The 25,313-nt window shown below is 41.7% G+C and overlaps 1 protein-coding gene across 1 annotated transcript in view; it reads right to left on the bottom strand.

Annotated features, from left to right (window-relative positions):
• Window positions 1–1,236: 1,236 nt before the first annotated feature.
• The window catches only part of fbxo15 (F-box protein 15), a 38,839-nt gene continuing 14,762 nt past the window's right edge, over window positions 1,237–25,313 (bottom strand). Inside the window, exons 3-12 of the mRNA XM_023999490.2 lie at window positions 21,180–21,284; window positions 21,005–21,077; window positions 14,735–14,901; window positions 6,143–6,343; window positions 5,844–5,973; window positions 5,475–5,557; window positions 4,188–4,333; window positions 3,474–3,598; window positions 3,137–3,301; window positions 1,237–3,025 (exon numbers count right to left, since the gene is read on the bottom strand). Coding sequence (XP_023855258.1) covers window positions 2,915–3,025; window positions 3,137–3,301; window positions 3,474–3,598; window positions 4,188–4,333; window positions 5,475–5,557; window positions 5,844–5,973; window positions 6,143–6,343; window positions 14,735–14,901; window positions 21,005–21,077; window positions 21,180–21,284 — 1,306 coding nt within the window. The 3' untranslated portion in view covers window positions 1,237–2,914. The remainder of the gene's footprint in view (window positions 3,026–3,136; window positions 3,302–3,473; window positions 3,599–4,187; window positions 4,334–5,474; window positions 5,558–5,843; window positions 5,974–6,142; window positions 6,344–14,734; window positions 14,902–21,004; window positions 21,078–21,179; window positions 21,285–25,313) is intronic.

Consider the following 25,313-nt stretch of genomic DNA (forward strand, 5'->3'; position numbering starts at 1 on the left):
ATGCAATGTGGCCGGTCTAGTCAGCATGTTAGATTTACCATTGCATTGGGTTTGTTAAAATAGAGCCCTCCATGTCTGAACCATGGTAACTTAGGAGTCTGGCACTTGTATTGAAATATAATATAATTTAGCATGAAATATTCAGCAAGTGTTCCAACAGGGCTATGATATTATCTGCTGTCACCATGACAAACATCTGCATTTAAAAATGGTCACATTGTGCCTCCCATAAAGGACAAGAAACACACAAACACATAACAGATTAAGTATTTTTAAGGATCTTTTGGGGCATAGGTAGGGCTGTGGCTGTCATGAAATTGTCAACCGGGGATTGTCAAGCAAACAACTGGACGGTCTCACGGTAATTGACCGTTAATTAACATAAACACATTTAGCATCTCCTGGCTTCCACACATAGCCTACAAGCCATTTTAAAATGACTATGCCAAATGGCTGTGGGTTACACTAGTTCATTTATCAGACAAGATTTGCTTATAATTCTGTGGCATTATTTTATATTATGAAGAATACAATTGAACAAAGCTGAATAAAATAGAAAGGACATTTTCTCCAAAGGATTTGAGGRAGWGCACACATGCGTCTATTCTGTGTTGAGCGGTTAACAAAGACAGGTACTCCTATATGCTTAATTTAGAGTTACTAATGTAACTTTAGTTGTTCTACAAACGTTGGGCTATATGTTTTGATTTATAATACATTGTAATTCTTCATGATGAGACTAATGATGATTTGAAAAAAGTCACTTGAAAGGCATGAGCTCTGCTGTTTTTTGTGCAGGCTGTACACACTCCAATAGTCCCTTATTCACAATTTGACAAGCACTTGATAATGCCTCRAAGTTCAGTGGCATTCCCCTTGTGGCCGTAATGCACCCTAAAAGAATCCATGCCKTTTGCRKCCCGGAGTGTTGCGTTGTGCCCTTCTCCCTGAGTGTGCTGCGCAATCCGATGCGTCTCTCACTCATACGGCTCTCCGTCACGTGATTGGGTCTTTCTCACAGGCTACAAGTTAAGGCAGACACATTAGGGACAGAACTGCRCGTGTCCTTATCCAATTCCGAGGTGCATATTGAAGATATTGGATGACCTGTCCACATTTACTTTTCATCAGCCAACAAGATAAGTAGGCCTAAMGGACAGCAAAAGCACTAGCCTATGTCAATCTACCCTCCTGTTAGGTTCTAATTACCATARTAAGAACTCAACGGACACTATGAAAGCTTAAACTAAGTTTATTAATCGYAGAGGATCGAACAGCTGTACCGACAAAGACATGGTTCCACCAGTGGTGGTATACATACCCCACTTTGGGTGGAGTCTCCTCCTTCTCGCTAAACATTGTATCTGTATTGCTAGGCAGGAAACTAAGTGATAYGGGCAATAAACTGTTCCTTCCCCCTTAACGTGACCTGACCTGGACACCCTTCATTGCYAATTCATGGYTCTCTCCCCTTATCAATGCCGGCCACGTGATCGTTTTCCCTACACTCAGTACATTCCAAGCTTAATTGCACCTTAATATACCTTCCTCCTACAGATAACCATTAACTTCTGGTGTAGACCCTAGACTATGGCACCCCTCATGTCTYTAGCATAACTAATGATTAATAATATTCAAAGTTTAGAAATCCAAACCCATCACCCCCATAGTACAAAAGTCGACCTATTCTATTCTGTGCAATAAATAAATATTCCAAACATAGTCTGGGACAGTTGAGGGATGTGATAGATCCMAAATTAATACAACCACTAACATCCCAAAAATATTTTTATGCAATGTGGCTGACGCAACAGATCAGCACTTTTAGCTTAAAATGTTGATAAACATTTAGGCTATTTCTTCACATTATATGTGCAGCAATGCGCACATGGTAGTAGGCTATAAGCGCAAATGTTCCATTAGCGGAAAACACCATTATCAAAAGTGACCACAAATGCAGTTAKGAATGTAATGTTTTYATAGTAAAGGTGCATTTTTATGGTGAGAATTATCTTCCCCAAACTTGAAATTCACRCGCTGCTTATATATGCCAGTTAGGCTCTACACCCCTTGTAAAGCGGATTAATGTGCTTAATTTTAAGAAGTTATTTGGCAACTTTAGTTGTGATACAAACCTTATTAAAACATACAGGCCTATAGGCTAGGCTACATGGGGTGTGCGACTATGATTCGAACATAGGGGGCATCATTCACAAGTGATCATTTAGAATTYACAAGTGATAGGCTAATATTGTCACTCATCGGACTATTCTTGATTTAATCTTGTCTTTACATATACTAAATAATATGTGTGTGACATTTGTTTTGATTTAGAATGGACCATTATCATGCACCTGTATCGAAACGGCAGCAGGAAAAAATACATGTTATCTATGCACTTAAATAGCGAAAGGAGGACGCTTTTYCCCGTGGTTTATTTTCAATTTAAGCAATGTGCTTAATATTAAGAAAGTTGAGAAATAAATATAGTAGGCCTAGCTTATAGAAAGCTGATGGGATCCTCCTCTTTTTAATAGCTGTTTTCTCCCACAATTGCATAGCCTATAGAAATGTTGCGTAACATGAAYTGATGGGCTCTCATGAAGTGTTTGATTAGMTTTTCGAATATATTTGCATTGATGTCAGAGTGATTAGAGAKACAATAGAATGCTGAGTACCAGGCAGTTAGCAAGTTTGGTAGGCTACTAATGACCATCAGCAGCATCAGAGCTTGGAGAAGCCTAATTACCGTGACTAAACAGTCACGTGGAATTTGACTGCCCTCATGAATCGTGACCGCCGGTGTGGCGGTAATATGGTCACCGCAACAGCTCTAGGCATAGGGAAATGTACCTAAAAAAAACTAGGCAGAGATCATATAGTACAAACTTACAGTACCCCCTAAACAGTAGCCTTAGTAGGCTCTGCCAAAGTGCTGGTTGACTTTGACTGTGCTGATGTAGACAACCAGATTAATAAGGAAGAACTGTCTCTGTTCCTCCAGCAGCACCACGTCCATCTGTACCTACACACAATCATATGAAATAATATAATACATACATTATTATAATTATTATTCACTTTGGTAGAGAAACAAAAGTCAATAACTGAAAGTTGAATAAAGCTAAAAACACACCTTTCCCTCTGCATCCTGGTACTTGATCAGGAAGTGCTGGCCCTGGTAGTCATAGTCATAGGAGAAAGGCTCCTCATTGGCCAGCACCATGGAGACAGGCGTGCTGACACACCAGAAGGGTATCTGGGACTCATCCAGCAGAGTCAGGCTCATCATGCAGCAGTTCTACACACAGAGGAGAGAAGAGAGAAAAACACAGACAAATGCTGCTTTAGCTAAAAATAAGTGATGATGGTTTATGCCATCTGTTATTTCATTGCTATGTCAACGTTAGGTAGGCCTTATAACAGGTGGTTGCTGTAAACTAAACAAGTGAGTCAGTGTTCCTTTCCTGTACCTTCACAGTCCCCTCCAGAGCATCAGACCTCCAGGGCAGGCTGACCCTGGCAGAGAGAGGGGTCTGCCGAGACTGGTTACTCCTGATGATGGCATTCAGCTGGATGAAACCTTCATTGATCTGACCTGGATAACCACAAGGACCACATCAAGACATCGTTAAGCCACATTATCTCTGCCTGTAGGAACTAATGTGCCGAGATGCCCCCTAAACATTTTCCCTGGGATGAGATGGGAATCATGGGATGGAAACCGGGAGAGGAGTTAGCTAKTGTTAGACGCATGTCGGTGTTTGAGGCATTAATGCCCAACAGMCTAAGGTCAAGTAGCTGTGTAGAGCAACTACAAGGCAGAGGAATGAAGACTTGACTCAGTAACTCGAGCGAGGGCACACAGTACTGTAGGAAGTTTCAGTACAGACTTGATATTAAACAGTGTCACTAAGCTAAAAACAACCCAACTCTATCATTCTCCTCAGGAACCCAGGCTTCTCACCTTCTGTTTGAACGCTTGGGGAAGTTCTCCTYAGTAAGAAGCTACAAAGGGGTAGAGTACAGTGTCTAGATGGAAAATGAACACCAGCGCTTCCGTTCAAATGCAAAATACAACACTTAAGCTCGCCAGACTTCCAATAGACGAGTCAATGAGACGAGATTTGGAAGAACGGCCACGCGAGACCATGATAACCCTAACCTGTGGACAGTGGTTAATTAACCTTTCCGGCAGAAGAGCTGAGGGAAGTGGCCAGACATGATCTCCGTCACAGTGTTGTGGAGGGTAATGTGTAGCGTGTAACCATGGAGACCGTAGTTTGGGTCCACGTCGTCAAAAAGAGGCCTGTTCTCTGGAATGGTGTATGGGCTGGGAGAAAAAGTGATAGAGAGATGAGAGACAGAGACACAGACCGAGAATTAATGTAAAACAGAGGCCTATAGGACCATTCCCACCTGTCACCAGGAGAGGGAGTTAGCACGCCATCTGCAAGTCTACAGCTCTGTCACATCAACCCACAGAACCAACTAGAGGCAGTGTGCAGTCGGCACAAATCATCTTAGACATTTCTTATTTTATTCGGATCCCCATTAGCTGTTGAAGCAGCAGCTATTCTCCCTGGGTTCCACACAAAACATGACAAAATACAGACCACTAATAAAAAAGAACAGCAACAGAAATATAAAACAACATTTCAAATAATAATAATAATAATAATAATGGGAGTGTGTGTGTCTCTTCACAGTCCGCATTGTTCCTTGAGTTGTTATTTTATATGTTTTATTTCCAATGTATTTTATTTCTTGCCTTGAGTTACTTTGCTCTATACAGTATCGTGGGTTTCCCAGCCTCTGTTCTGACTTGGGGACTGTGAAGAGACCCCTGATTGCATGTCTTGTGGAGTATGTATGGGTTTTTGAGCTGTGTGTTAACTGACTGAACAGACAATTCGGTACATTCCTCACGTCAATACTTCTTACAAAGCAGTGATGCAGTCAATCTCKCCTCCACTCTGTGCCAGGAGAGACTGTCATGCATGTTATTGACATTGGCCCTAAGCGTACATTTGAGGGCCAGAAGAAGTGACTGATTGTGTGCCATTAGTTTACCATTGTCAACAGCTGAACTCAAATTGGTTTATAGATGTTAAATACTGAAATTAACTATTTTCTTGACTCTCAAGAGTTTGAGAGTAGAGTGCCTAGAGTGCACTTGGCAATGGGAACTGCCATAATGTAAACAAYAACACAAGCATTATATAGAAACTAACAGACTAATGTACTTAACAAATAAGCAGCAAAAATAATATATGAATAATGTATAACTCCGGGTTAAATAGTGGAACAAAGAATCTGACCCTTAGTCATGTTARGGGACATTGGTCTTCAAAGACACTTTGAAACAGCCAGCGGGCCATCTGTGGGTAATAAAGCTATGGAAAAAGGTGAATACAGAGAGTTGCGGCTGGCCTGGACCCGGGTGGGGGCGGGGGAAGCCAGGTGCTGCATACCAAACAGATGAGCCCAGGAGACTCCTTTCCAACAGCCTGTGGTAGTGGAAGGTGGCCATCACAAAGGCTATGGACGAGTGGCCCTGTGGTGAGAAACGGGGAATAGACGTCATCATTATTCAATCATTAAGATCAAATTAATCCCCTCCTAATTATCATCCTCTTCCTGATCATCATCATAATTATTATCATCAGGGAATAGAGAAACACCATCATTATTCAATATCTTCCTTCCCCTCCGAATTATCCTCATCATCATTGGGGAATAGACCAATACCATCATTATCACCCTCATTATCGTTCTCCTCTTCCATCATTATCAGCAACAGATCAACTCATCATCAGCACATACTGTGAATGTTGGCCTACCCTCCAGATGCCGATGACGATGCCTGGCGACAGCAGCACCAACTTGACCAGTCTGTCTCCACCAATCACCTGGCTGCTCTTAGAGATGGTGTCAATATCCAACTGAGCCATCAGAGACCTCCAGCCTGGCCTGAAGGGTGGAGGTGACAGAGGGGGGAGGGGAGAGGGCAAGAGCTCTTTTCACTCAAAGGACCAAAACCTCCTAAATATGATTTGATATTGGATGGCTATAAGGATGGGTGGTAGGAGATGGRGGGAACAAGAAAGAAATGGTGAGGAGGGAAAGAAAGCAAACTCACTTGATGGCGCTGGGACATTTGAGGGGAACTCTCTTGACACCGTGAAGCTGTACGGTAGAGAGTTGGTGGAAGGCGGGCCATGAACCGTTGGTCCAGCACAATGTCACTGACGAGTCACTGTAGTAGGTGTGGCTCTGCTCAAAAGTCCCCTCACAGACCGACCTGTCACACACTGTGATCTCCCAGGCCACACGCTGCTCTCTGAAACAGAGGACAAGAGAGGAGAACAATTTAATGAAGTGATACTGACATGGTTTTCATACAYTTTAGTAGTTTTCAATAGGGTATGTAGCCAAATCAAAGTTTATTGGTCACGTGCACATCGTGCAGTGAAATGCTTACTTGCTAACCCTYCTCCTCAACAATGCAGTACAATATCAATCAAGAATCAAATAGAGAAGTCCAAACATAACAAATAATAAAAAATTAGAAGGAAAAAATCAATAAAAAGTTATGAGAAATACAGTATGTACATAATAGAATATACAAAGCATGATTCAGTGTCAAGTCAYTAAATCTCGAGTCCGAGTCCCTAGCATTCCAGTCCAAGTCCGAGTCCTTTATGCTCGAGTCATCAGTTCCGTGTTAGTAGTCAAAGCTACATTTTGTAACGTAGAAAGTTGGATAAATGACTGTTTTGAACAGCTAATTCAGTAGCCATCTGACATTTGCTGTTGTAGCCATAATGTTGAAAAATGCAAGGGAGAGAGACTTTCTGACAACAAAGTCACTACTGGTTGAGTCTGAGTCCAAGCCATCACTGGTCGAGTCTGAGTCGAATCACGAGTCATGRAAATCGTGACATGGATCCGAGTCAAGTCCGAATCTTGGACTCGAGTACTACAACAATGATATGATTTCTAAAATGTGTCAAATTATGATGACTGTTTCTGTATACATTGTTCTGACTATGTCAGCATTACTTAATGGAAAACATATCTATCTTTCTGTAAACTGTTTGTGACTGAGCCCATACAATGTAAGCCAGATAAATTCCCATTCTACCCTCATTGTTCAATAAAGCATTTGAAGGAAGAAATCAACCAATGTGTTTTTGGCTATTGAAATCACAGCATTGACAATGACCCACTAAAACCGAAATGACTTGCAGATAGCTGAAATTAAATCGCATGTATTAGGATACATTTCTGACCCAGTTCTTTCGACAAACACAGCCCAGGGATACCCCCACATGATGATGCATCCTGTGTCTGCTGGCAGCAGCCCCATCATCCAACATAAATTAAATAACAGAATAAAACGAAGAACCCGAACAGCCAGGAAGCCCTGGGGAGCCCTGGGAGAATTCCATTGACTCTGTGTTGTTTTGTTCGTCTGACTGTTGTCATATGAAATTATCATTACCTGGGTAAATCGCAACCTCCTGCATGGCAAGAAACCACAGGTCTCCAGAGGTAGTAGTCTGGGCAGGTGGGGATGTAGGGAGGGGTGGGGGTTCAAGTCATTTATTTAAACAGAAACACAATTATTTCTCCATATGCCGCAGCCACTGCCATGGAACTCAGAGACTGAGTGCCAGCGTTGCTTCTAATCAAAGGTTTAAAAAAAAAACAGAGCTTAAAACAGCACAGGAAATGCTAAGTGAGCTTTCACCCCTGTGTGTTTTTAATCGGTATTCCCCATAGCACGGATCGCAATTCAGACAGAAACTCCCTCCCTGCGCTTTAATAAGWGAGGTCATTAACAGAGGACAAAAACAAACGGAAGCGGATTGATCAAAGATTGTTCTGAAAACGTTTCTGTAGTTAGAAACAGATAAGATTAGYATTCCTACAACATTTTGTTGAAATATAATTTGATMTCTGAGAAATTAAGCTAATTGATTGCACCCAAATTGAAACAGCACCATCTAGCGGTCAAAATCTGGTAATATCAGGATGTAGGATGTGACAACTTCAATGACACATTTCTCTGAATAGAGGACTAAATAAACTGAGAATACATTACAYAGGATGAAGAAACAATACGCAGAACCGCAACTCCATACTACACGTTATAGAGAACTGATACTGTATAGTTATTGTTGGGGTGGGATTGGTGTGGGGCGGGTCCCTGGGTGGCTTTTGACTATGTCTTTGGATTCTTCATGTCTTACTCATTGTTAGAAAAAAWGTTTGGTCCAAATCTGATGTTAGGTACTATATATTTATTGATTATGGCCAATCTGGATGCAATCATTTATCGTAATTTCTCAGATCAAATTATATTTCAACTAAATAATGTTGCAGGAACAATTTCAGAACAATCTGAGATGGTGGGAGTCGAAATCCTCTTTCTTGTGCTTTTTGAGGTGGAACGACCAAGGCGTTTTATATTCTGGAGGCTCATATCATCTCCATTAGGGGTGTGCCGACATGGCCATAGTTATATTCGTAATTGGATCCGTAAATTGACAGTTGATAGTCAGATTGGATATGCCTAAATAGATGGTCAAAATACCGAAATAAATGTTGTCAAAATACCTATCTCCCTGCATGTTTATAGACCGAAAAACTGCAGATTAGGAGCAGCAGAGGGATGTCTATGTCCWAAACTTGCAGTGGGCAGACAAGCTTGCTGTCACTTAGTCAGCCTGTGCAGTTCAAATTTTTTCCCTACCCGCTTGTTAGATATTATGCACATTGATAGCTTGGCAGGCTAGCAAACGTCCTCGCCATTTGATTTATCATAGCAGCAGGCTAACACGAGGCAGCAGCAATCTAAATGATCAGACCGAAACAAGTGAGAAGTGATCGGATTCAGGTGAAGTTATGAAGAGAAGTGAGTGAACTGAGAAATACACCTTCGCTCTATCCAATCAAAGCAGCAGGATCAATGTACAGCCCGCCCTTCTCTTTACAAACAACTCAACTGCCTAGTTTGCCTATTTAGTCCACGTAGCACCTCGCACTTGATTGAAAGACGCATGCTGGCACCCAAAAATACCTTTACTCGTTTGTCTGACTATTTGGCACAACCCTAATCCCCCATGCTTTAACATGAACCCCGAATAACAGGGAAGCGCTTCAAAATACACCGTTTTTAATTTGGCAGAGAGAATATGAGATTACCTTGACAGCGCTGAATGAAGCCTGGAAATCCCACGGTGTTATAGCTTTGTAAATACTAGGGATGCGCGATATAAAATCTGTGAACATATTGGAATCGGCCGATATTAGCTAAAAATGTCAACATCAGTATCGGCCCGATGTCTAGTTTAAAGCAGATGCGCAAAACCGATGTCAAAGCTGACGTGCATACCTATATACACGTAGGTACATTACGAAATAACTGCATGTAAAATTTTGCGCTACACGTGCAACACAGCATTCCTAACCTAGCCCACAATGTCTGCAGTGTGGATCGAGCAGTCMTCAAGTCGAGCAGTTATTTGATAGAGTAAAACAAATTCAGCGAGACAACTCATTGCCCTTGACAATCAGACGTTCTCTGTCGTGGGAGATGTTGGCTTTCGCCGACTGGTCGAGCACCGGTACACATGTTGCCCTATGTTGTCAAATAACACAGTTCTATTATAGAATGTTGTGTGTCATGAATTTGCACGTGCAAGCCAAGCGCCACCACTACTGTCAGTAGCACTGTCAAAGCCGTACAAAAAAAGTCTGCAAACAAGCAAACACTGGCCACGAACAATGTGTTTACAATACCGCATTGGTAATAAAGCATTATTTGTTCGACTGCAACTTCTGGGGTAGCTAGCTTTAGCTTGGTACCTAGCTAGCACCAATACAACCAGCTTGAAAACAATGACCAGTAGAAACTGCAGTCATTTCAGTATTCTTAGCCATGATTTAGGAATCCTTGTAAGTATTAGCTAGGTAGCCACTTGTTGTTCACCTATTGAAATTGAACTTCAGTTCATGAAAATAAATAGCTAGCCAGCTACTTAACCCTGTTGCCCAAAGCTAATGTTATAAGCAGCCAGCTAGCTTCATCTGGCTAGTGATGCTCGACAAGACCGGGTTATGTGTTGTGAAGCTAGCCAAGATAAGGAGTAGGCACAATAGCGGAATTTGCGGTTTGCCTTCAAAATAAAAGTACCTCTGTGAAAGAGATGCAGAAGGTTACATTTGGTGGAATCATGCTATAATGTGACTAGATAATGTTAAACAAGGTTGGAAYGTGAAGCAATGAAATGKGGTAACAGTCTACTCAAYACCCACAATATTGTTTTCCAACGTCTTCCTCAGAGTTAACAGACTCCAAAACATCCACGCAGTATTGCTYTTCCTCGGGAATAGTGTTCAATACACATAGGTTGACAATAAATGCGGCTAAATTCACAGTTGTTTCAGAGTCCCGCAATAAGAGCTACGAGGCTAATGTTCTCTGGGTGTCAYGGAGTAGACTGATACCCCATGTCATTGATCCACAATCCATAGGTGAAATAGTGAAATAAGTATGCCCCCAATGCAATTCTAAAGTATAATACATCCAGTGTGATTTCAACTGATTTTTGTCAAATTAACAAAATGTMTTTTGTTGATTTTATATAACATTCCAACCTCGTTAGCATGATCTATTCAATTATGGCATAATTCGACTATTTGTATTCATTTGGGTCACTGTCAATAACACACTTTTATTTTGAAGGCTAACCGCAAAGTCCATTATTGTGGCTAATCCTTATTGTGGCCAGCTTCACATAGATGGGTCTGACCACCATTAATAAAATAAGAACTGTCTTATAAATTAGGGTTATTTTAGATGAAGACACCTAGCTATATAATTAGCTAGCTAACTATAGCYACTGAAACAGATTGTTGTTTTGCTATGTTTTGGGGGAAGAACATTCTTTGCATCCATGAGCTAGCTAGCTTTTTTTTTTAAATGACCAGCACTGTAGGTGCGCGAATCAACTTTACCAGCATCATAGCATACATATCGATGAATCGTTRTGACATATGAAATACGAGTGATAATGTAATAACTACGYAAAACATTTATGAACGCGTTAAAATATTATGTGAAGTGCAGTCATATTCAGGTCTTGATTGGTCAACAAGCTTATTTAAATAGCAGACCCAAACGGCATTCCATAGTATGAGAAACGACTGAACAAATGAACAACGAAACAGCACAGCAAGTAAGTGAAAGAAATAGGTTTTGATTATGTTTTACTGGTAATGTGGACATACGTAAATACCAACAAAATAACYTTTTGGTCAGTGTGGTGTTTTCAGTGCCATAATGTCCTTGAGGAGCAGATTCAAGTTAAGAACAAATTCTTATTTACAATGACGGCCTACACAGGCCAAACCCAGACGACGCTGGACCAATTGTGCATCGCCCWATTCACGGCCGGATGTGATACAGCCTGGATTCGAACCAGGGACTGTAGTGACGCCTCTTGCACTGTATGCAGTGCCTTTGACCGCTGCGTCCATGTTTGTGTTTTAACTATTTAACTGTACTAGAATGCTTAAAAGGCCGCTAAAATGTTGTTGTTTTTTGGCAAGGAAAATATYGGATATCTGTATTGGCCAAAAATGTCATATCGGTCGGTGCAGGCATAGAAAATAGTAGCCAAATAACTGGTTGATGTGTAATAAGTTCTTAAAGGCCCAGTGCAGTCAAAACTGTGATTTTTCTTTGTGTTTTATACATATTTCCATACTTTGAGGTTGAATAATCCTGTGAAGTTGTGAAAATTATGATAATGCCCCTATTTTGTAAGAGCTGTTTAAAAAGACTGCCTGAAATTGCAGCCTGTTTTGGAGGGATGGAGTTTTGGCATKCCTGGTGATGCAGTAAATTAGTTAATACCAATAACAAAGACAATTCCAAACCGCTCTGCCAATAACAGCTAGTTTTCAATTTTCCCCTCCTCACTCAAAACACTCCCAGACAGTCCTAGCAAAATGTTTGCTTGAGAAATCACTCTTTGCTAAGCCTAAGCAAAGCCTAAGCAAATGTTTTTTTAAAGCAATCACAGTAAGGTACCGTTAAACTTCCCTTAAAGCCTTGGCGTTTATTTGCTTAAATCACTCTACACAAGAGGCGATTAATAGAGACAGGCTTCTATTTTCTTAAATCACACAGCTTTTGCTCATTTGCATAGTTAAAGCTGCAATATGTAACTTTTTGGGTGACCTGACCAAATTCACATAGATCTATAACACATTTCTCATTGAAAGAAAGTATTTTGTTTGCTTCTATGTTTAAGTTTAGTTTTACTTTCGATTTTGTACACCAGCTTCAAACAGCTGAAAATACAACATATTTGGTTATGGAAAATATATTTCAGTGGTTTAGATGGTACAATGATTCWACACTATACTTCCTTGTTTTGTCACAAACAGAAATTAGGCAAACTATTAGATTTTTTTGCAACCAGGAAATAGCGGTGCGATTTCTGCATAGTGCATCTTTAATTGTTTAATTCCAGCATTCACTTCCACCATTTTAATACATTTCTTAATTTCCTGCACTAATGTGTTATCATTTACACACTGTAACCACATTTACAACCACAGTTACATATCGTAGAAAAACAAATCCAGAAAGATGTGATTGAAATGCAGACAGATAATTTGATAACTTGACATGGTGGGATCTTTTTGTGTCTGTACAATTAATAATGTCACCAAATGAAGGTGGAAAAACCTTTATGCGCAAATATTRATATAACAGCCATCATATTGAAGTAAACTTGGAGTCACGCGACGATATGGTGTGTGGTCTTCCCATTACAACTCAGGAAACCATGCAGTATATTAGGCTACAGATTAAATAAGTGATGAACTTCACAGGGTGGTGAAAGTGCAAGGTGATGAGCTTGATGCTCCTTTCCAATAAATATTGAGGGTCTTATTCTGGTGACATGATGATCGATGCTTGACTACCGTTTGACAAATACAAATATTCTCCCTCTTATCCATAATAATAATAATCTCATCATGTAGACTGTATCTGCGAGCTGTTGGCTAGAGCGCACGTAAGACTAGAGTAGGCACATTTGCGACAAACCTATCGGTAGAGATGAAAATGCGATGGAAACACATTGAACTTTAGAATTTTATTCAGTCCATGAAAATGAAAAAGTACATTGTGGGTGCACTAGGACATCACACACTGATTTTTACCCACAACCTGAAACACACCACTGGTGGRAAAATGCGCATATTTTCTTTATGTGGATTTTAGGATATTCGCATGAAAATCTGTCACCAATTGGATGGAAACCTAGCTTGTGTGACATTTATTTTGTCTTAATATTCCTCTATTTCGGGAAAACTTTTCCTTGACAGGATAATTATTTTCYTCTTTCACTGTGCATTTCGCTACACCCGCAATAACATCTGCTAAACATGTGTATGTGACAACAACAAAAAAGATTTACTTTCGCCACTAGAGGGCAATCAGCTGATGTCTGGGGGTGTGTACCATAATCTATGGTCTGTACTCCCGAAGTAGACTCTTTTTGTGCTTGATAGTTAGCTAGGAGTTCTCAGCTGTTAGCAGCCAATGGCTGGAAACTACAAGTGTAATGGCTGGTACAATGCAATGGCACTTACAAATGTAGATCCTTCAAAACACCCCCAAACAGGGAAACAGATCCCAATCAAAGGTGTTATCACATGCTCCACTAAGGCAGTTATTTATCTTATAAAAATTATGTGGGCGAGCGCAAATTATAAGTACGAATCATTAGGTGCAAAACTYGATTTACCCAGTTGCGGCCCACTTTTTGGAAGCAAACCACTGATTTCGTCCCTACGTTATATCGGCATCGAACATGTCACCCTCCCTAGGAGGGGGTGACCTCGACAATTTATTGYTAAACGAGAGGCTGTCTGGATCTTTAATTTAAAGACCCTTGCTCCCTTCGGTCTCAACGTAGACTTTGATCTGAAGCCATTCATTGTAAAAGTTTGTAGGCCTATGTAGCCAAATTGTATCTATGATCGTATGCTATCCATTCATGTTTTTTGTATGTTATTTTTATATCTGAGAATTAACCAATGATATCAGGCCACACCTGGCCATGATTACAGACACGYGTCCTWWGACACTATATAAACTAGTGTCCCGCAGTGTTTGTCATTATACCCTGATGAAGACGTTGGATATTAGGTTAGTGTGCGGCTCTCCTTTTCTTTTTCAAGCAGCCAAATGGTTAGCAGCTTCATACTGGCGATAAAAATGGATGATTGCCTTAATTAGTCATTACTGAATTATTTAATGTAACAAATAAAAACATTAAACCTTGTAAACAATTCATGGTAATTCAATGGTAACCTCGTAAACAATTAATTTAGACCCAGGCGTGTATTTGCTAAAGCGTGCTGTTGGCCAGCTATTAAAAGGGACAGGTGGCTATTTGAGACTGCGATTAAAATAAGTTTTACAGTACTTCAATCGTTAGCCAGAAATTATTTGATATTGAGATAAAAACGGCTGCATTGGACCTTTAACAAAGGTATTGCATAGCCCAAACATGACATATTGTAACAAGGCATTCTGGCCCGTGAGTTTCAAATAGTATGTTCTGACAATACTTGTATTGGAGTCTGTTTGTTTCTGTACCTACAGTGTAGCCTCAGCTACAGAGCCAGTACAGAATCTAACCTGAGGACTCTCTCTGTGTGGCTGGGAAGGCCTGTGAAGGGATTGATGGTTCTCAGCTCCTTCAACCACTTGGTGTGGTTGTAGCCAGCTACGGTCCTAAGGTACAGCCTTCTCCAGTAGCCCTCTGGTCTCTCCTGAACTTTCATCACACTCAGCTTCTCCACAACCTGAATGGAGGAGCAGACACATGATAAAACATTTGGTTCATAATGCTATATTAGTACATACAAGCATACAGTATTCACTTACATACTAAATCATGAACCATTCACATACTCAATACATTGAAGAAAATAAAAAAAACTGCTGTATTATGTATATACACTGTGTGTACAAAACATTAGGAACACCTGCTCTTTCCATGACATAGACTGATCAGGTGAATCAAATMAAWTTTTATTGGTCACATACTAGGGTTGCACATTTTGGGGAATATTCTGAGGTGGAAACTTTCCGTGGGAATTAACAGGAATATATGGGAATTAATGGGAATATACGCAAATTAATATTAATACCATTTAAATGTAGATGGTTTTTGCATTGGATATATTTACAATATCAGAAACATAAACCTTTTACCTTATCATAAGTAGACGTCATAGCAAATGATTAAATCCTTCCAAATGGAAAATAAAATAAAAAATGTAGTTACGAATTGAACTTTAATTAAATKAGTTGACTCTTCACATGGGAGGATTTCACTGAACAACAAAATAAAAGGCAATATTGAATGATCCCCAATGATCCATCGCATCTCCCAAAAACATTTTCAACATACATCTGTAAAATGATAAWCTAGAAACTAAGAGTTGGTTGTCTTCCTCTCAGGCTTCCATGTCTTSTCCCTGAACTTCCTCAATGTCCACCTCTTGAACATCAGACTCTGAGGCCTCGTCTTCACTGTCACTTTCCAATCTTGTTGAGGATGGCTCGTTGTCAGGCTMAAAAAAACTCAMATTTGCCCGGACGGCCACCAATTTTTCAACCCTAGTATTGGTCAGCTTGTTGCGTGTTCCCAAACAAGGACCAGTTRCAGTCTGAGGCAGCTGATGCTGGTGGGATTTGGAGGATGATGATGGAGGCAACAGAGGAATAAGTCTTAGATCCACAAAGTCCCTTCCACCAGGTGGCTGATGAGATATGTTGGCACAACTGCCATATTGCATCTCCATCCCAAAGCCCTTGCTTGGAAGTGTACTTCGCCAGACTGTCAAGAACCTTGCCCTCATCCAGGMCAAGGTGGCGAGACACGGTAGTGATGACACCATAGGCCTTGTTGATCTCTGCACCTGACAGGATGCTCTTGCCWGCATAYTTGGGGTCCAACATGTACGCTGCGGCGTATATGGGCTTCAGGCAGAAGTCTTCACGCTTTTTGATGCATTTCAGAACTGCAGTTTCCTCTGCTTGGAGCACTAGTGAAGTGGTCAGGGCAGGAACGATTTCTTCTCTTACATATGCAAGCGGAGTCTGAACATCAGACAGGATGGCATTGTCTCCCTTAATCCGTGCAATGGCTACTGCTATAGGTTTCAGGAGTTTCAGACTGCTTACCACTCTCTCCCAAAATACATCATCCAGGAGGATCCTCTTGATGGGGCTGTCCATATCGGCAGACTGATATGGCCATTTCTTTGAGAGACTCCTTCCCCTTCAGGAGACTCAAACACCCCAACAGGTGTTGCTGGGTAGCTTCAATGTGGTGCTCTTATTCTTCTCACTTTGCTTGGTGAGGTAGATTGCAGCTATAACTTGACCCTTCACATACCTAAGCATTTCCTTGGCTCTTTTGTAGAGTGTATCCATTGTTTTCAGTGCCATAATGTCCTTGAGGAGCAGATTCAATGCATGAGTAGCACAGCCAMTGGGTGTGATGTGAGGGTAGGACTCCTCCACTTTAGACCAAGCAGCCWTCATGTTCGTAGCATTGTCTGTCACCAGTGCAAATACCTTCTGTGGTCMAAGGTCATTGATGACTGCCTTCAGCTCATCTGCAATGTAGAGGCCGGTGTGTCTGTTGTCCCTTGTATCTGCTCTTGTAGAATACTGGTTGAGGGGTGGAGATGATGATTATTCTTTACCCACGAACATTCGACCACCCATCAGAGATGATTGCAACAGTCTGCTTTCTCTATGATTTGCTTGACCTTCACTTGAACTCTGCATCCAGCAAATKAGTAGATAAAGCATGACTGGTTGGAGGGGTGTATGCTGGGCGAAGAGAATTCAGAAATCTCTTCCAATACACATTGCCTGTGAGCATCAGAGGTGAACCAGTTGCATACACAGCTCGAGCAAGACATTCATCAGTATTTCTCTATGTTCCTCCATTGAGTCAAAAGAACGTCTGAGGACCATGAGCTATTGSTATCAATAAGGTGTCTGAGTCATCATTTTCCCCTCGAATAGAAGTAGAGGGACTTTTGTCAGAAGTTGATTGTGAGCGCAGGGCAAACATTATGCACTTGGCCAGATGATTCTGCATCTTTGTTGCATTCTTCACATATGATTTGGCACAGTATTTACAAATGTGCACAGCTTTTCCTTCTACATTAGCTGCAGTGAATAGTGCCCTTAGCATTTTCCTGTAAAGATTAGAAAAACATAAAATAATACAATTCCATGTACAGATAAATAGTTAAGCAGTTAGACTAAACAACTCCTTTGTAAGATACATGTTTTAAATTGAAACATGTATGRAAACAGATGAATTAAGACTCCTAAGTTAGCATGCTCAAGCAAGCTAAAAACCCACATGTTAGCAAAAACTAACTAGCAGAAATTGTTAACAAGTTATAAATGATTTAAAACACACTTTGCTGTCGGCTACTATTTACTAGTTCACAAAAAATCATGTATGTCATATAAAATATATTCACCCGACCCAGTATTGTAATCAAAACTTAGCAAAAAGCATGTAGTCCAATGGCTCAGACAGTGTAGTAGTGTGGACTCAATAACATCTCATTAGTGTGCAAGATCTTGAGAATCAGCTGTACATGTGATGGAAGAATGCACTGTGCATGCAGAGGGTTACAATTCCATTGAATTTGGGATAGTTTAACCAAAATATGCCACAAGACCTAGAATTGCCTTATGTGTATCCCACAAAAAAGGTTCACTGTTATATGCTAACTAATATCAACAATTCCACAACAAAACCTAATCAAACAAATTCCACAACAAAACCTAATACACACAATCTAGTAAAGGAATGTGATAAGAATATATGGATGAGCAGTGAGAGGCTAAGATTCTTTTAATTTTTACATTTATTTAACCAGGTAGGGAAGTTGAGAACAAGTTCTCATTTACAACTGCGACCTGGCCAAGATAAAGCAAAGCAGTTCGACACATATAACAACACAGAGTTACACATGGAGTAAAACTAACATACAGTCAATANTTGTTTTTAGAGAGGTGGATTTTTAAAAGTAGAAATTCAAATTGTTTGGGTACAGACCTGGATAGTAGGACAGAACCTGCAGGCGATCTCTGCAGTAGATTGCAACACCGCCCCCTTTGGCCGTTCTATCTTGTCTGAAAATGTTGTAGTTAGGGATGGAGATTTCAGAGTTATTGGTGGTCTTCCTAAGCCAGGATTCAGACACGGCTAAGACATTCGGGTTGGCAGAGTGTGCTAAAGCAGTGAATAAAACAAACTTAGGGAGGAGGCTTCTAATGTTAACATGCATGAAACCAAGGCTTTTACAGTTACAGAAGTCATCAAAAGAGAGCGCCTGGGAATAGGAGTGGAGCTAAGCACTGCAGGGCCTGGATTCACCTCTACATCGCCAGAGGAACAGAGGAGTAGAATAAGGGTACGGCTAAAAGCCATGAGAATTGGACGTCTAGGACATCCGGAACAAAGAGTAAAAGGAGCAGGTTTCTGGGGGCGATAAAATAGATGCAAGGTATAGTGTACAGACAAAGGTATGGTAGGATGTGAATACAGTGGAGGTAAACCTAGGCATTGAGTGATGATGAAAGCGATATTGTCTCTAGAAACATCATTGAAACCAGGTGATGTCCTCGCATGTGTGGGTGGTGGAACTGAAGGGTTGGATAAGGTATAATGAGCAGGGCTAGAGGCTCTACAGTGAAATAAGCCAATAAACACTAACCAGAACAGCAATGGACAAGGCATATTGACATTAAGGAGAGGCATGCTTAGCCGAGTGATCATAAGGGTCCAGTGAGCAGTGAGATTGGTTGGGGTCACGGCGATTCAGACAGCTAGCCGAGCCATGGGTAGCAAGCTAGCAGAAGATGGAGGTCTGTTTTTAGCCAACCTGTGCGTTTCCGTCGGTAGATTAGTGGGTTCCGTGTGGTAGAGGGGACCAATCCAATTGTCAAAATAGTTATAGTTATAGTGGCCCAAGAAGATTGTTCGATAGACCTGTTCAGATAGCAGCCAATATGCTCAAGACAGCTAACGATTAGCGGGCCGCAGTTAGCAGATGGGCGTTCAGGTTACGTCGCGATGGAGGGGCCAGTTGAATAACTCCCTCGGGCAGATCACGACTGGAATACCGACGTTAAGGCCCGGTGGGGCTCCGCATCGGCAGTAAAACGGGTCAGGATAGGTGATTGTAGCCCAGGAGTGGCTGATGGAACTCTTCAGCTGGCTAGCTCCGGGATAATTGGTGTTTGCTCCAGAATCGACGTTAGCCAATAGTCACTCGGATAGCGGCTAGTTAGCTGCGAGATCCAGATGTAAATGTCCAGAGCTTGCGGTAGAAATCCGGGGATATGGAGAGAAAATAGGTCCGGTATGCTCTGGTCTGAGTCGCGTTGTACAAAACTGGCGAAAGCTTTCCGAGCTAAAGGATAGCTGATGACCGCTAGCCGTGGTTAGCTGAATACTAACGTTAGCTAGTGAGCTGGCTAACTTCTGGCTAGCTTCTGTTGTGGATTTCGGATACGAGGTGAATAATACTTTTGGGAAAAAAACAGATCTGCACCACATTTGGTGAAGCGGGTTGCAGGAGAGTGTTTTGAAGTTGAGTCTTTAGAAAAAATATATACAAAAAGACACAAAACATATATACACGGGACAAGACAAGGACAAAGGACGTCTGACCGCTACGCCATCTTGGAAACCTGTGGCATTGAATGGCATTGAAGCTCGCCTGGAGGGTAGTTAACACAGTGTCCAAAGAAGGGCCAGAAGTATACAGAATGGTGTTGTTTGCGTAGAGGTGGATCAGAGACTCACCAGCAGCAAGAGCGACAGCAAGATGCAATAGATAGTGTAGGATACAGTATACAGTATATACATATGAGATGAGTAATRTGAGATATGTAAACATTCTTAAAGTGGCTAGTGTTCCATTTATTAAAGTGGCCAATGATATCAAGTGTGTAGGCAGGCAGCCGCCTCCCTGTGCTAGTGATGGCTGTTTAACAGTCTGATGGCCTTGAGATATAAGCTGTTTTTCAATCTCTCGGTCCCAGCTTTGATGCACCTGTACTGACCTCGCCTTCTGGATGGAAGCGGGGTGAACAGGCAGTGGCTCGGGTGGTTATTGTCCTTGATGATATTTTTTGGCTTCCCGTGATCGGGTGTTGTAGGTGTTCTGTGGAGGGCAGGTAGTTTCCAGGTGAAAGCAGGTAGAATCAAGGTGAAAGCTATGATCCCTTATTGATATCACTTGTTAAATCCACTTCAAATCAGTGTAGATGAAGGGGAGGAGACAGGTTAAAKAAATAGTTTTAAGTCTTGAGACAATTGAGACATGGATTGTGTATGTGTGCCATTCAGAGGGTGAATGGGCAAGACAAAATATTTGAACAAGGTATGGTGGTAGCTGATAGGCGCACCGGATTGAGTGTGTCAAGAAGTGCCATGCTGCTGGGTTTTTCWCACTCAACAGTTTCCCGTGTGTATCAAGAATGGTCCACCACCCAAAGGACATCCAGCCAACTTGACACTACTGTGGGAAGCATTGGAGTCAACATGGGCCAGCACCCTTGTAGAACGCTTTCGACACCTTGTAGAGTCCATGCCCCTACGAATCGGGCTGTTCTGAGGGCAAAGGGGGGTGCAACTCAATGTTAGGAAGGTGTTCCTAATGTTTTGTACACTCAGTGTAGATTGGGTATGTAAATATTTCATGTTGTAAAGTAAAATAGTAGTGTGTAATATGTATGCTGTGCATGTTTGTATCTGCTTCTTGTATTTGAATTCACACTGCTTTGCAAGCTTGCCCTCCACTTTGTCCCTAGTGGGATAATTAAAAGTGTTATTCAATTGAAATTATACTGAACCTCGTCCATGCGCTTGGCCTTCAAGTTCTTACTCTCCCCATATTTTGCAGAATACATTTTACGCCACATTGCACTGCAAGACAATTAGACAACATATTCAGCTATTATGTGATTGAATAGGGTCGCTAGATAGTGGAGAAGAGTCCTACTGCCTCCGGATATAAAGTATCCTTACTTGTTTTTGGCCAGCTTATATAATAGCTTGTTGACATAGCCAATGCAGTAGAGAGAAGAGGCATCCAGGTTCCACAGGATCTTCATTAGGATCTCAGGTGGCAGTCTAATAAAACACAAATTACAATAAGGCTGCGTCAAAAAAAGGCATGAACTGGGTACTTGCTAGCTGTCTCCTGCCTAATAAATATACTTTTATACCAATACTTGATATAGTCTAAAACAGCAATGCAAAATTGTCAAAGTTTTCCATACAACCCAGAATATTTAATAACATTACATTTGAACTTACTCTACCGGTTKGTCCTGAAATTTGAGACAAAATATCCACAGGAAAGTATTGTTCACCCAACATTTAGAGCGCCGGTACTGCCGTTTAAATTTATATCACCTGGCACATGGTCAAAACCATGTAAACACATGCAGACTTCGGTTACATGCATGCGTCGCCTGTACTTCCGTCTTGTGCATGCGCCTTTGGTCACGAGCAAACAAATCTTRATTATCACACACAGAGAGATGCGTTTTCATGTCGTGTTAATAACACTTTCCTGTGGATATTTTGTCTAGAATTTCGACCAAAACCACAGACAATCGGCAGAGTAGGTTCAAATGAAGTTTACTCAACATTCTGACTTGTAAAGGGACTGTTTGGATTTTTTWAACGGAAATGTGAGTCAAACATAATTTGAATGCATCACCACGTTTCGTACCTAGCTGTCTCCAAGTCCACACAGCCAAACAYGTTGTACTCAGGATACTTACAGCTAACACATTAATACAAACACACAGACTGGATAGATTTGTCAACTGTTTATGAACATCATTTTGAAGAATTAAATAAAATACTGTATAAAATAAAGTTATTCTAATTTCAATTCTAACCGTGGGACTTGGAGACAGAAGCAACTCTGTCCTTTCTCTCTGCAGATTACAGAACAGGATATGGACCATAKGAAACAGGTGGAGGTGCATTCTTGTCATACATGCAACCAATCAGAGCATGCAAACAATTAATTCAAATGGACCAAAGCTCACACTTCCAAATCACATGATATGATTACCGTAATGCACGAGGCACCTACACTCTGTTACACATTAATTAAGTGTCGAAATAGTTAGCTAGCTACTGTAACAAATGACGGAGAAGATGGCGGGAAGAGGATGTGGAACTTGAATCGGATAGCGGTGGAAGTGAGGAAGAAAGGACTTTTGTACAAAAGAATGGTAAAAGAAGCTAAACTGAAGGGGGAAAACAAACTAGTGTTGATAATACCCCATCATATATCTGGTACGACTACATTTTCTGGGAGTATTGGTGCCAAACTTGGTGAATCCGTTGAAAATATGAAAGCTTTGGGTAAAGTAAAGTTGGTGAAGATCACAAAAATTGTAAAAAAAGAATTGTTGGGTCTCAGGCCAGTTTATGATTATGCTATGCATGTTTTGAGCTACAGAAAAGGGCACCTGTCAAGGAAGTAATTTCTGGAGTCTCGAAAGAAAATTGACATTGATGTACTGAAGAATATTCCTGGAGTGGTCAATGAACGTAGGATGAATTGTTTGGTTAACGGCAGGAAAGAGAAGAGTTAATCTGTTCTTGTGTTTTTGATGTGGAGTCCCACCTGACCCCARTGAACTATGTCCTATCCAGTCAGAGCTTTTATATCCAGGTCTTTGCAATGTCATCGTTTAAAAATGTTTGGACATGTAGAAAGTGTCTCCAAAAAGAAGAAGACCGAGATGTGAGAAAGATCACTTTGAAGGGGTTTCTGAATGTGTAGCAAAAGAGAATGGTCAAGGAGCAAGGTGTTGTAACTGTAGTGGAGAACATGAGGCGACATTCTTGGAATACCTGAATAGGGTGAAAGAGACTGAGGTTGCCAAACTCAGGGCAGTTGAGTCTCCTATGCAGAGGCGGTCAAAAGGGTAGAAAGAATGAATATCTCTGAAGGTCTGGTGGTAGTGAATAACGAGCAAGAACCAAAAATTCTTCATGTGAAGAAAGTGGACTGTGTCTCTTTTATAGTGATGAATCAATTGCAGCTGAAATATTTCTGGATTAAAAGATGTCACATCTGAGGAAAGGATGGTCATGGCTCACATCAACACCATTATYMMAGAAACCCTAGACCCACTACACATTGCATACCGCCCAAACAGATCCACAGATGATGCAATCTCTATTGCACTCCACACTGCCCTTTCCCACCTGGACAAAARGATCACCTATGTGAMAATGCTATTCATTGACTACAGCTCAGTGTTCAACACCATAGTAACCTCAAAGCTCATCACTAAGCTAAGGATGCTGGGACTAAACAACTCCCTCTGCAACTGGATCCTGGACTTCCTGACGAATAGGAAGCTAATTCTAGATTTAACTTTGGATTGGAGATGTTTGTTGTGAGTCTGGAAGGAGAGTTTACAGTCTAACCAGACACCTAGGTATTGTAGTGGTCCACATATTCAAAGTCAGAGCCGTACAGAGAGTGGATGTTGGACAGGCGGGCAGGTACAGCAGTGATCGGTTGAAGCAATGCATTTAGTTTTACTTGTATTTAAGAGCAATTGGAGGCCACGGAAGGAGAGTTGTATGGCATTGAAGCTCGCCTGGAGGGTTGTTAACAGTGTCCAAAGAAGGGCCAGAAGTATACAGAATGGTGTCGTCTGCGTAGAGGTGGATCAGAGACTCACCAGCAGCAAGAACGACATCATTGATGTATACAGAGAAAGAGAGTCGTCCAAGAATTGAACCCTGTGGCACCCCCATAGAGACTGCCAGAGGCCCGGACAACAGACCCTCCGATTTGACACACTGAACTCTATCGAGAAGTAGTTGGGGAACCAGGCAAGGCATATCATTTGAGAACCAAGGCTGTCGAGTCTGCTGATGAGGATGTGGGGATTGACAGAGTCGAAAGCCTTGGCCAGGTCAATGAATACGGCTGCACAGTATTGTTTCTTATCGGTGGCGGTTAAGATATCGTTTAGGACCTTGAGCGTGGCTGAGGTGCACCCATGACCAGCTCTGAACAGATTGCATAACGGAGAAGGTATGGTGGGATTCAAATGGTCGGTAATCTGTTTGTTGACTTGGCTTTCAAAGCACTTAGAAAGGCAGGGTAGGATAGATATAGGTCGTAGCAGTTTGGGTCAAGAGTGTCCCCCCTTTGAAGAGGGGCATGATAATTGAGGTAGTATGTACATGAATGTATAATTAAAGTGACTGTGCATATATGGTAAACAGAGAGTAGCAGCAGTGTAAAGAGGGGGGGACACAATGCAAATTGTCCGGGTAGCCATTTGATTACCTGTTCAGGAGTCTTATGGCTTGGGGGTAAACTGTTGAGAAGCCTTTTGTCCTAGACTTGGTGCTCCGGTACCGATTGTCATGCGATAATAGAGAGAAAGAGAAACAGTCTATGACTGGGTGCGTGGGGGTCTTTGACAATTTTTAGGTCCTTCCTCTGACACCGCCTGGTATAGAGGTCCTGGATGGCAGGCAGCTTAGCCCGGTGATGTACTGGGCTGTACGCACTTCCCTCTGTAGTGCCTTTGCGGTCGGAGGCTGAGCAGTGCCGACAGCAGCGATACACGAGTCAGGATGCTCTCGATGTTGCAGCTGTAGAACCTTTTGAGGATCTCAGGACCCATGCCAAAATCTTTTTGTTTCCTGAGGGGAAAAGCCTTTGTCGTGCCCTCTCTACGATTGTCTGGTGTGTTTTGGACCACTCTAGTTTGTTGGTGATGTGGACACCAAGGAAATTGAAGCTCTCAACCTACTCCAATACAGCCCGTCGATGAGAAGGGGGCGTGTCCGGTCCTCCTTTTCCTGTAGTCCACAATCATCTCCTTGGTCTTGGTTACGTTGAGGGATAAGTTGTTATTCTGGCACCACTCTGCCAGGTCTCTGAGCACTCCTTATAGGCTGTCTCGTTGTTGTCGGTGTTCAGGCCTACCACTGTTGTGTCGTCTGCAAACTTAATGATGGTGTTGGAGTCGTACCTGGCCACGCAGTCGTGGTGAACAGGGAGTACAGGAGGACTGAACACGCACCCCTGAGGGGCTCTAGTGTTGAGGATCAGCGTGGCAGATTTATTGCTATCTACCCTCACCACCTGGGGCGCCCCGT

The sequence above is a fragment of the Salvelinus sp. IW2-2015 genome, linkage group LG14, assembly GCF_002910315.2.
Source record: "Salvelinus sp. IW2-2015 linkage group LG14, ASM291031v2, whole genome shotgun sequence".
NCBI classification, from domain to species: domain Eukaryota; kingdom Metazoa; phylum Chordata; class Actinopteri; order Salmoniformes; family Salmonidae; genus Salvelinus; species Salvelinus sp. IW2-2015.